The sequence below is a fragment of the Eptesicus fuscus genome, chromosome 9, assembly GCF_027574615.1.
Source record: "Eptesicus fuscus isolate TK198812 chromosome 9, DD_ASM_mEF_20220401, whole genome shotgun sequence".
In the NCBI taxonomy this organism is placed as follows: domain Eukaryota; kingdom Metazoa; phylum Chordata; class Mammalia; order Chiroptera; family Vespertilionidae; genus Eptesicus; species Eptesicus fuscus.
In genome coordinates, this window is record NC_072481.1 from 26556566 (window position 1) to 26569081 (window position 12516).

Consider the following 12516-nt stretch of genomic DNA (forward strand, 5'->3'; position numbering starts at 1 on the left):
ATCTTTAAGTGAATTCCTTAGATTAACTGGCTCTTAATTGGATCGAGCCTGAAACCTAGGCATGTGCCCTGGGCAGGAATCGAACCTGGGACCCTTCAGTCCACAGGCCAACACTCTATCCACTGAGCCAAACTGGCTAGGGCTAGGCTAGTATGTCTTTAGGAGACAGAGAATAATGTGCTACCTCTTATATGTGAGAAATCTTCCAATATTTGACAGCAATAATCATGATCATCTTTAGTCATCCTTTCTCTAGATTCTACTGTTTCTTACATTTCAAAAAAATTCCTGCTCCTAATTTCTAGTCTAATACACTGAAGTCCTGTTTGATCCCTATTTCTGGGTTCTTAGCTCAGCTGGTACGACATCAGAGCAAGGTAATGGGTCTAGACTGGGAAATACTCTACTGACATGAAGAGAGCGAAGGACACAGGCACATCTCCTCTTGCCGAAACTGTACTAATGGTGTAATATGGGGCAACTGTGAACTGGGTGGGAAGGCACCTGCCCACCTCATTGAGAGGCGATAGGAAAGCAAACATGGAGCAATGGTTAAGAACTCAGTGTCTCCTCTGGTCTTGACCACCTCTGAATTACTTTAGGGCCCCCCCACTCCCCGACTTCACTCTAGAGAAGATCAGGTCTCTAAACACTTAAGTCTCCACTAAAGAACTTCTCACCATGCAAGTAGAATGTCAGCAAACAGATACACCTACAATGCGAGCCTTGGGCCTGCTTTCCCTTGGCTAAGGAGAAACAGTCTGAAGGCTCTACTTACACCAATATTTCTACTAGAAGAGAGCTGCCTACAGCCATATGGGCTGCTTTTTGGCTTTGAGTTACAAAATCTCCTAGTCAAATACTTAATGAATACTACCAGTGTCGGTGTCTCGGGCAGAGTAATGGGGATTAGAAAAAGAAAGGATACTGAGATCTTCTGATACCAAAAGGCTTCCTCAGTAATTCAGGGACTGAGGAGGAACCTAAGTCCATCAGCACCACACTTGGGGGTAGGCCCTGCACACTAGCAAGGTGGCAAGCAGGCCGAGAAGACTGAGAACCCCATTAAGGCCTTAACCTTAGCTTGGGACTACTAATCCACTACCACATGGACGATTCACCAGAGTTCCAGCACAAGGACACTCACATCTTGCAGAAGTTTCTCTAAATTCTCTTGAAGTTCGTAGAAGTACTGTGATGTAATGAGGCCACTCCGGGATTTATCCAGGCAGTCTCGGGCCATCTCAATCACTTGATGATGAATAAAGCTCAAGGCTCCATCCGCCAAGGGCAACACGCTGTCTGGAGTGTTGGAGGAAATGAACTCTGCTAGGCGCTCTTCCATCTGTGCAGTGGCCTGGGAATAAAAATAGGAAAAGTGACACTTCCCTTCTAATTCTGGCTCAGCTGGAGTTAAGCCTGAAGAACCCGACAATAGTCTATGTGATCCTGGTTTCCTGATGCTGTATTTGGGGCATCTGATGACTGGAGACATGAGAACATCACCTTCAAGTCAAGTTAAAACATTATGATCAAGTTCCTCTCTCACCTGACCTTGTCCATCTCCCCCCGATTCCTTGGTGGGCATGCTCTTTTGTTCTAAGGACCCTGCAGTGCTTACTGTCCCTCTGTGTAGCTTTTTCACCCTGCCAAGCCTGCCTGGCAAACTGCTATTACTCCTAATCTCATTGCAAGCATCACCTCTCCTCTGGGAAGTTTTTTATTCTTTCTGGCAAACTAAGGTTTCCTTTCCTTTGTGCTTCCACAAGACCTCTCACCTATATAAATGTAGTGAATGGACTTTGATGGTTTCTAAACCTTCTTCTGAATTGGGAACTCCTTCAAGTAAGAGAAAGTTTGATTTATCATTTATCTCAGGACCCAGCTGAGCCAAGCAGATGTTCAGAGAATGTTTACTGAATGAGTGAGCCTGCTCACAGACAGATTCCCAGCAGAACAGAATGGGATTCTGGCTCAGAAGCCTCTTGGGGACCTTGCACAGTCACGTCAAAATGATAAATAGACATCAATTAACAACTTCCTAGCTGCCTATCTAGGACTTGGCCTTTGTTCCTTTGCTATCAGATGGCGATTTCTGATTTCCAATGTGTGTTTAGGGGTGTATGTGTAAACACATATATATGTATATATACACATATAATACACACACACACACACACACACACACACATACATATATATGTAGTATGTGTGTGGAGAGAAAGTAAAAGAAGTGGGGAGGGAGAGGATGGAGGAGGGGAGAAAAAATGGGAAGGAATTTTAACACATTTTCTCTAACAAAACAATTCGTCTTACATGACTCACTTGGAGACATGCACATGAAAGACAAACATGCAACGCTAGAATGACAACACAACACCAAATATGTGAGGAGGAAACATGAGAAGCATTTCTTATACTACACACTCCCAAGCTTCTTTAGAAAGGACCAAGCAGAGCAAAATGATTTCCTACCTGTTCATTTAGCCCCTCTTCTTTGCTCTTATTCTCCAAAGCTAGACAACATAGACTACAGGGCACAGAGCAACAGAGAAACAACAGCTAACACTTACTGAGTGCTCAATATGTCCTGGGCACAGATGGGAAAGAATGTTCATTAATGTTCATAAACTCCCTATGAGTGCTCCCTGTGTACGTCAAGAGGGAAAGCACAGGGGCTTCACACCTCTTCCCTAGGCCACCATGTGTGTCCAGGAGATTGTACCCGAGTCTAGAAAAAGGACAGTTTCTAGAGGAGCGGGAACCACACCCTGCAGATCCTACATACAGACCAACAGGTAGACCCAGGAAGGTCTAAATAGAGGAAGAAGGAGGCTGAGGACACCCGCTCCCCACCGTCATGGCCTGGGAGCCTACGCCAGTGCCCTGGCTCTCATTAGAAGAGGGCCCCTCATTAGAAGGCCAGGTCAGAGTGTATAGGCATGTGGTGTTCAAAAAGAAATGCAAATGCGAGGTTTATGGCCAATGCAGAGCTGTGAAGACCATTACTCAACTATCTCAGCATAGTAACCAACTTTCCTCCCTTAGCATTTTTCCTGCTTGAAAATACAAGTACAAATCTGAGTAAGCAACTCTAAGATCTCCCACATGCCTGCTCCCTCTGGCCAACTTCCCCAATCCAGCACACCTGTCTGTGCACTCTCTGGTGCCTGGCAATGAGGGGCTGCTCATGAAATCTGCATACTAGTTAACAAAGGTGTTCCCTAAGCTCATAGTCCCCTGCGCCTTCCTCTTCCCCAGCAGTCAGGAAGCTCTTGTGCTGTATCCTCCTCCGCCTGGTGTCTTTCTGCTCTTCTTCTCGATACATCTGGAGACAGCACTCCATCCCTCACCACCATCTCTCCATTGGGGCTGGCTGTAGGCAGCCATCCACAGAGGCATCACCAGTCCCCTTAAAATTGGATTCTTACCTTGGGGAATCTTTCTTTGTATACATGATTCATCATTATTATTTCACCGTCAAAGGAAACTGGGGACCGTCCAGGACTAAATAAGAAAGAAACAATTGTGTTAGTGTCCTGGAACTTTTGAGAAAAAAGATGGTCATGCCCAGGACCCCTGCCCTCGCACTGTCCCCAATACCCACACACTCCCACCTTAATGATTGCTGAGTTCCTGGAGTTGCTAGTACACCTTGTTCAGCTCAAAATGATACCATCTGGAGCTAGACTATCTTCCTATAAGAAGCCTGGCTTTTACAAGACCTCTGCCAGGGCCTGAAAAGCCCTGCAAAGGAGGAGACCAATCCTGAGTCTACTGGTGGCTTTCCTAGGGTGACCTCCCCCAGAACAGGACTCTCTGGGTCTTCTTCACTTTGGCCAGTGAAATCAGGTATACCCAGCATGTTCTCAAAATCAAATAAAACCAAACCACCACCAACACAACCAGAAGGAGACAGTGTATATCTATATCTTTTTCCAAACAAGCTGTAGCCAACAGGGCTAACACTGGCTCTGACCTGTGTTAGGCCAATCCAGTCTACAGCGAGTTACAGGCCTAGGTCACCTAAATCTTCCCCTTTGGCCCATGTGTGGTTACAACCCCTTAACGGATTTCAAAGGCAGAGCCACAGAATTGAATGGATATTTGGGTAGTGCCCAGTTTGGTGCCCCTGGCATGTGATCCAAGCTGAGCTAGGTTCAGAACTGTTCCTTTCTGCCTTTTTCCCATGAAGTGGGTCATGGTCTGCTTGCTGTATTGGTGCACATTACCAAGTATTTTAACCAGTTTACTGCCACGATATTTTGAATTTAATTTAAAAAGGCCCGCCACTTGCATCTATGGACGCTTATGGTGTACAAATGGTTAAGAGTAACACAGCAGGTATTTTCCTGAGACGCTATAGTCCTCTCAATCTCAAATGGCCTAAAAGGTACCCTTCAATCTGTGGATTGTGGAGAGCACCAAGCTTCAGGTGTTTCTCTGTGTGAGACAAAGAGGCACTGGGATCCACACACCACATTCACTAATTTGTATTTTTGATCCTTTGCACTACAGTCCTAGCCAACCGCATCAATCCCTGAACTTGAACCAGTCTGTGGTCTGGCTCAGCTCACTCGCTAATGCTCAAGTGCCTCTATTACCTGCTCAGATTCTTCCTGGGAGGCACTGCTCCTCTGGGCCCCACCCTGAACATGTTAGCCAATCTGGTATTTCCCAGAGACCTTGGGAAGCTCAGCTCAGTCATTAAAGTCATGTTTATTTTCACTCAATACAATATACAGATGATGTATTATAGAATTGTACACTTAAAACCTATATAATTTCATTAACTGTAACCACAGTCAATTCAATATAAATTTTTAAAAGCCATGCTCATTTTAATTTACACCTTTTCCTTAACCTGGAATTTTGAGAAGAGCCAATTAATCTAAGGAATTCACAGATAAGTCAGCTGTTAAGGTTTAGTTTGATGAGATAGAGTCATCCAGGGAATGGAGATAGAGTCAGATGGACATTTAACTCTGCTTCTGAAGTGGGCTTCTTCCCTGAGTCAGCCACAGTGTCTTCAGCACAGTGTTTTCTCAGCTGGCTTAGCTCATAAACCATGATCTCTGGGATCTGCATCCAGGTTATCATCAGAATGGATATTACTCTCCTTTTTACTGAATGGACTCTAAAGTATATTTCTACTGCTACTTTCAAAGGGAGAAAAGGGGGACCACTTGGTAGCATCATCAGGTATCTCATGGGGTGGTGAACTGAACTGTAGCCAAAGCCAAAAAAGCTTGAGTTTCACGTCACTTTGGGCTGTGAGTGTGCTAAGCCAGGGGTTGACAAACTATGGTCCAAAGACCAATTCAGGCCCATTGCCTGTTTTTGTAAACAAAGTTTACATAATGTCTGAGGATATGTTCATACTATTAAAACAGATTTAAATAGCTGCCATACAGATTGTACGGCCTGCAAAGCCTAAATTATTTACCTATTGCCCTTCATAGAATAAGGTTGCTGGTTCCTGTGCTGGGCAAAGTAGCTGAGCTCCACAGGTTTTGGGACTCAGTGAGCAGAGCACCCCTCACCTGAGGCTGCGAGAACGGGGCCGCATGGCTGGGGACTGCCTTCCCTCCTCATCTGGTACACTCTCTGTGCTGAAATGCTTCGTCAAAAAGTGTAGCTCATCGGCTGTAGGCTGGAAAGGCAACTGGTGCAGTTTTTCCTGCGAGGAGCATGATGACTAGAGGGAAAAATTAAAAAACAGCATTAAAGACATGTCTAAGGGCAGTCCAGGAACAAAGAACTGAAAAAGGTCAGGGACTTCCAAAGCAAGCATTCTTTCCATTGCTCCCTTCAGCCTCCACTGTTCATGATCCCAATTGTCTCAACCCCTTCAGGCCTTCAGTCCTGAGAAAGCCAAGACATTAGAGTGCTTCCCAAGCCTTGCAGATTTGGACCTAGATGATCATGTGACATGAGAGCACTGCAACTACCTAGAGGGCCTCTTTAGGTGGCAAAAGCAGATCCTTCTGTCCTGGCCAGTGTGGCTTGTTGATTGCACCAAAAGGCTGCTGGTTTGACACAAACTGATGTTTCTCTCTTTCTCTCTCCAAAAATCAATTTAAAAAAAATCTTAGGTAGGTGGGAAGAGACTAACCATTACACATATATGCCTCACCAGTGGACACAGACAATAGTGTGGTGAAGGCATGGGGTGGAGCAGGGGCTGGGAGGAAAGGGGCTAAGTGGGGAGAAATTGGGGGGACATCTGTAATACTGTCAACAATAAAAAATAAAATAATAAAAATTAGAAAAGCAGAAAAAAAAAATTTTTTTTTAAAAAGCAGATTATTCTGCATGGAACGTTTGCCCTCAATGAAGCTTTTGGCTAGTTGGAATGGCTAGTAAATATTAAATCATGTCTTTCTGGCTTAGGAAATTTGTATGTCCAGGCTAAAAATGATATCCCCTTAAGTTTTCTTTCCACAACCTTGGGAAAGCCCTTGGGATGGTTCAGCAATGTTTTCTTTTGGCTGTTATCCAGAGGACAATTGGCTTTGCTGAGGCTGTGAAGGCTGTGCCCAGACTCTAGGGATACCAGTAGGCAAAAAAAATCCATCCGGGGAGAAAATGACTTTTTAGATCTAGGCTACTTTTATATTTCTAAATGATTAGACTTGACCTGAAAGCAATTAAGAATTCTAAACACTGGTACTGGTCAGTATGGCTGGAGCATTGTCCTGCACACCAAAAGGTGGCAGGTTCGATTCCCATCAGGTCACATTTGGGAGGCAACCAGCCAATCAATGTTTCTCTCTCTCTCTCTCTCTCTCTCTCTCTCTCTCTCTCTCTCTCTCTCTCTCCTCCCCTTTTCTCTCTAAAAGTAAAAATAAAAAAGAATTCTAAACATTGCCCAATGACTGAGACTGCAAACGAGAGCCCACTGTCAATGACAACAGACCATTGAGAGAGAGATTTGTGTTATCCTAAGCATTCTACAGATGTAGCCATTGAACTTCAGTCCCAGGATCAGTGAACTCCCTTTTAACCGACAAGACTGGCTAAGAGACCAGGCAAGTCTAACACCATTGGCTCAATTTCTGTTCACCAACTGATAGAGGATCTTGGGTTGAAATATCTAAATCTATTTAGAGTAAAAACCACAGAGAACTCTGCAAGCCTCAATACCAAGCGAGAAATCAGATTTTATGGGATGCACTGTGGGAACGGGTCCACATGACTGGGGACTGCCTTCCCTCCTCCTCTGGTACTCTCTGTGCTAAAATGCTTCCTCAAAAAGGGCAGCTTCTGACAGTGAACACTCCTCTCCTGGAATGCTATAATACATGAAGTTATGAGCAGCCAGTTAAAGGTCTCCACAGGGTTCTGTCTTGGCCAGATTTTTATAAATTATTTGGATAGAAATTGCAAAGAGTATCCTCACCCAAATGCAGCTAACATGAAGCAAAATTGGTAAAGTATCCCAATAAAATAAGCTAGAGCAATGGGTTTAGTCTATTAAAATTTATTGAACAGAATATATACATATTTAATATATATGACTCTTAACTTGGGTCTAAAAAACACCTGTTTGAGTAAAGGATTATGGGGGAAGGGGTATTTAATAAGGAAAGATCTGAAGCTTAACAGCTGCCAAAAGACCAATGAGATCTTTGGATTAATGTAAGAATAATATCGACATCAAGGGAGGAAATGATATTCCTTTTACCTGCTTGGGATTCATGAATATAGACAAACTGAGAAGACCTGAGAATGGTGGAAGACATGGGGAAAGGGTCATTCATGTGGCCTAAAATAATTACTATTTGGCCCTTTACAAAAATAGTTTGCCAACCCTGCCATCCTGGCTTCAATTAAGAGTTGCTTAATGAGAAAGACTCATTTTAGGATCAATTGTGCATAGTAGCAATTAGGACATTTGTTGTGTTTTAAGTTAAAACCATCTCTAAAAGAAATAGGATCAGAAATGTTAGAGAAGGGCCCAGCTTTTTGTTGAAACACATCAAATTTAAATATCAAATAACAAGTACCCTTTCCTTCTTTTTTGAAAGGAAAAGGTAAAAAAGGAGGAGGAGGGTCTACCAGGCCTTGGGACCACTAAGGGGTTATCTGCTCTTAGTTGCAGACCTAGAAATAAAGTGGGGAGAATAGGGGAACCATGCTTAGGAGCCCCACTGCCTAGCCTCACTGGCAAAGCAAAACTCCATCCTCAAGCCCTTCTCTGATTCCACCAGGAATAACTGATACCCAGAGAGCATGCTGGCTAATTGTTTCCAAATGCATTTTTATTTTTATTATTTTTAAAAAATATATTTTATTGATCTTTTACAGAGAGGAAGGGAGAGGGATAGAGAGCTAGAAACATCGATAAGAGAAACATCGATCAGCTGCCTCCCGCACACCCCCCACTGGGGATGTGCCCGCAACCAAGGTACATGCCCTTGACCGGAATCAAACCTGGGACTCTTCAGTCCACAGGCCAATGCTCTATCCACTGAGCCAAACTGGTCAGGGCTAAATGCATTTTTATTTTTAAACTAGAGGCCCGGTACACAAATTCGTGCACAGGTGTGTGTGTGGGGGGGTCCCTTGGCCTGGCCGGCGATTGGGGCCAATCGGGGCTATCTTGCCCAGTCCAGGGGGAGGGACCGTGAGAGGTTGGCTGGCCACAGGAGGTTGGCTGTGGGAGCGCACTGACCACCAGGGGGCAGCTCCTACATTGAGCGTCTGTCCCGTGTTGGTCAGTGCACATCATAGCTACTGGCCAGTCAACTGGTCGTTTGGTCGACTGATCATAATGGTTGCTTAGGCTTTTATATATATAGATGGATCTGGCTACGGCTATAAAGGGCCACTGGCCTTCTGCCCCACTCAACCTCATCCCTAAGCAGCCTCTTTGTGTTTGGCTTTGGAGGGAAAGTTGAGAACTGCTTTGCAGTGCTGTAGGGATAGAAAGCCATAACCAGTAGGGAAGTATTACCTAAGGGTGAAGGAGGTATGGCCGCAAATTTGGCTACTTACTGAGACAGTAGAACTAGGAGTGTTGGTTCCATAGCCTGAAGAAGGTAAAGAGGCCAAAGACCAGCGCCGTCCATCAGTCCTACGTAAGAAAATACTATTAGGCAGTTTCTACAGGACCCTACTCTGAGCCTAGGACTTGACTGTCTTTCCATCAGCATTGTCTTTGGCAGTCAGTTCACTTCCCTTTCTCAAGACAGCACTGCTTAGTCCAGTATATGCTTTCATGTCTCTCTCCTACATGGGCTTATTGTGTGTTTTCCACTGCAAAGACGGACATCTCTACTAAAAAGGAGTTCATGACTTTGATAAATCTGATAACAGATAAGAACATCTGTTATGCAATACTGTCATTTTGGAATAAAAATCCTTAAACTCTCAACTTATTCACTTTTAGAGAAGCAATGACAGAGGACACCAGCTAAAGGCATCATCACAAGGATAGAAATGCCACTGAAATGCAGTTATTTCCTCTTTTGAAGGCTCCATGTGAAGGCCTCTTTGGTCTTCCCCAGGCCACTGGTTTGACAACCAGGAAGAAGTGGACCATCATCTGGGTCTCAGTATGAATCAATCAATGGCTAAGTGTCAAAGGCTACCTAGGATCAGTGGGACTCGCAAAACCAGTCTTTGAGAATGTTTGCCAAAGAGTGACAGTAACTTATGAATCAGGAATGAGATGGCATAGCCTTGGCTATACATGAGGTTTTGGGGGCAGGCTTCCTGCTGCTCTTGGGAGGATGCACCCTTACGCTCTCATCATAGAGAACCAGTTATGTGTTTTGCTGTTAAAAAAAAGAAGAAATGTCAAGCTGGTATCTGGCCTACAGCTTCTATAACAAGAAAAAATGATTCTTTCCTGGACTATGGATGTGCTACAACACAAGTGTTCTTTCTTGTGGATCTTGGAGTGTATAGTCTGCTCTGGTTGAAGTGGAAGAAAAGCTTCTTTGCTGCTATCCACAGAACCTTAGAACATTAGCAATGGAAGGCCTTTAGAAGTTAAGTTCAATAACCTCAATCTTCAAAGAAAACACTGAGACCCAGAGATTTGGGTAATTTGTTCCAGGCCTCACAATTAAGGGAGAGGGGGGAGGGAGAGGAAGAAAAAAGGAAATCAATATTGCTAGGGCTTCTTTTGCAGCCCTCCTCCCCATCCCCACCAATACCTAGCAGCTTTTTCTATTACGTTCTTTAAGGGAACAGCCCAGGGTTCCATGCCACATGCACATGACTCAAACTTCATGCCACCCAGACAGCAAGCTCTGCTGGAACCTAGTCTCTGAGGCAAATAAATGTCCAGGAGACTGCTCAAATATGATGTGCTTTCTGACCTCTTTGTTGGGTCCTGGAAGCTCTCCATAAGAAAGCAAGTCAATTCCAGGAAAACGGAGCTCAGCAAAGATGGGACTAGTCTAACTTAGGAAGGGATTTCCAAAACTCGTGTCAAATACACTTTTTCACAGGTGACTTTTCCTCCTTTAGTTAGAAATAGAAACCAACTGCATGGCAACCATTTTTTCTAAAACTGAAGAGAAGCGACCACCACAGTCAGAAAGAAATGTCACTAAAGGATGTCTTCATTTCCTCTGCATGGTCATCTCACTGAAAGACTGAGGAAAATTGTGGAAATGAGGGTGACTTGTCTCCAGGCTCAGAAGTTTTAAACTATTTAGCAATTTCTGCCTCCAAGCATATGACCTCTGAGTGTTGGTTCCAGCAGGCAGAAGGGGTTCTCTTAGGCCCCCTCTGCTAGTTATGAAAGGCCAAATGTTTCTACCCAGAGAAGACTCATCACACCAGCTCTCACCAAGCACAAAACCATTTTGTCTGGCCATGCAAAGCAGTTTCCCAGCCCCTCGCCCCATCACGTCCGCTATTACCTGTCTGCTCTGTGGCCATGACTGTAGTGAAAAGACATACATTATAGTGAGAATCAAAGGGGACCATAAAGACTGATCTGGTAGGCTCCTGGCATTTGGTTGAACTTGGTAAAGGCAAAACTTCTTTTTAGAAACTTGTGTAGTTTGAAGTAAAATTGTAGGACTGACGGGTCTGTCCTTAGCATGTCATTACTAGTAAATCTGTTTTTGTGTGTATAGATATTCCAAACTAATGTGATCCTATAAGACTCAAGCCTGACCTTAGTAATTTGGGAAACATAATTCTTAAGTACTTTGTTTTGCAGGGTTGAAATCCTCCTCTCCACTCCCACCAATACTATGTCCTATGAGGAAATAGCCCAGAGTTCCATGTTCCATGCATATGACTCAAACTTCATGCCACCTAGCACAGATCTGTTTGGATCTCAGTGGTAATACCAGGACCCAAAGCCCCCTGGCTGATCCTACTCCTAAAGCCCAGGGAATGAAACTGATACAAGGGCACCAATGGAACATGCTATTCTACCTGCCTAGAATGGTCTACACACCTGCATCATCATTCCCAACATGGCAGGTTCTTTCTTGCCCTTCAAGTCTTAGCTTAAAAGTCAATCCTCCAGCCCTAACCGGTTTGGCTCAGTGGATGGAGCGTCGGCCTGCGGACTGAAGGGTCCCAGGTTCGATTCCAGTTAAGGGCATGTGCCCTAGTTGCGGGCACATCCCCAGTGGGGTGTGTGCAGGAGGCAACTGATTGATGTTTCTCTCCTATCGATGTTTCTAACTCTCTGTCCCTCTCCTTCCTCTCTGTAGAGAATCAATAAAATATATTTATTTAAAAAAAAGTCAATCCTCCAGAGAGGCCTTACACGACCACCCCATATAGATTCTCCAGCCCAATTCCTTCCTATACTTTCATGCAGCATCATGTTCTTTAACTTCATGGTACTTGTCACAATCTTTAACTATGTATTTGTCTGCTTGTTCGTTATTCACCACTCATTCAATCAATAAGCACTAATTGAGTGCTCATTATCTACCAGGAAACACAGTTTTCAACATATTAAGGTATCACCATTAAAAGTACTTTGATTCTGGTTGAGGGGAAATAGAAAACAATCAAATAAGAAAATATAAGGTATTAGAAAGTATTAGCTTGAAAATGGATGATTTGATGGAGAATGACGATGGGGCTCCTTCATATTTTATGGTTAGGAAAGGCCTCTGAGAAGCTGATATTTAAGATGAGAAATCAAAGACAAGAATGAGTTAATTAGGTGAAGATCTGAGGAAACAGCATTCCTTATAAAGGGAACAACTACACATATTCTATAAAGTCTACTAAGTTTCAAGAAAGTAGGAATTATGTCTATTTTGCTTCCACTATATAACTACCAGCATAGTACCTGGGCATACTAGGTGCTCAGTGAATATTTACTGAATAAATGGGAAATGACTCAATGCCACGTATAGAGATCAGTCACAGGCCTTGTTGTCCCAGCTCAAACCTAATCTGAGGCTACAGTTCACACACAGTCAAGGCAAGAAGGTTGGGATAAGTAAGACTTTCTAGCTGGGGTGGAAAAACAAATGCACCACTACAACATATTCCTATACTGCTAAGTGTTCCTACCTGGAT

At 43.9% G+C, this 12516-nt stretch overlaps 1 protein-coding gene across 4 annotated transcripts in view; it reads right to left on the reverse strand.

Moving 5' to 3' along the window:
* The window catches only part of MAST2 (microtubule associated serine/threonine kinase 2), a 171208-nt gene that overhangs the window by 19608 nt on the left and 139084 nt on the right, over window positions 1-12516 (reverse strand). For 3 of the 4 annotated variants that reach the window (XM_054720569.1, XM_054720568.1, XM_054720571.1), the window contains 5 exons: window positions 10881-10901; window positions 9001-9079; window positions 5544-5698; window positions 3432-3507; window positions 1148-1357 (listed from right to left, as the gene is read on the reverse strand). In XM_054720569.1, coding sequence (XP_054576544.1) covers window positions 1148-1357; window positions 3432-3507; window positions 5544-5698; window positions 9001-9079; window positions 10881-10901 — 541 coding nt within the window. The remainder of the gene's footprint in view (window positions 1-1147; window positions 1358-3431; window positions 3508-5543; window positions 5699-9000; window positions 9080-10880; window positions 10902-12516) is intronic. The other variant, XM_054720570.1, reaches the window with a different exon arrangement.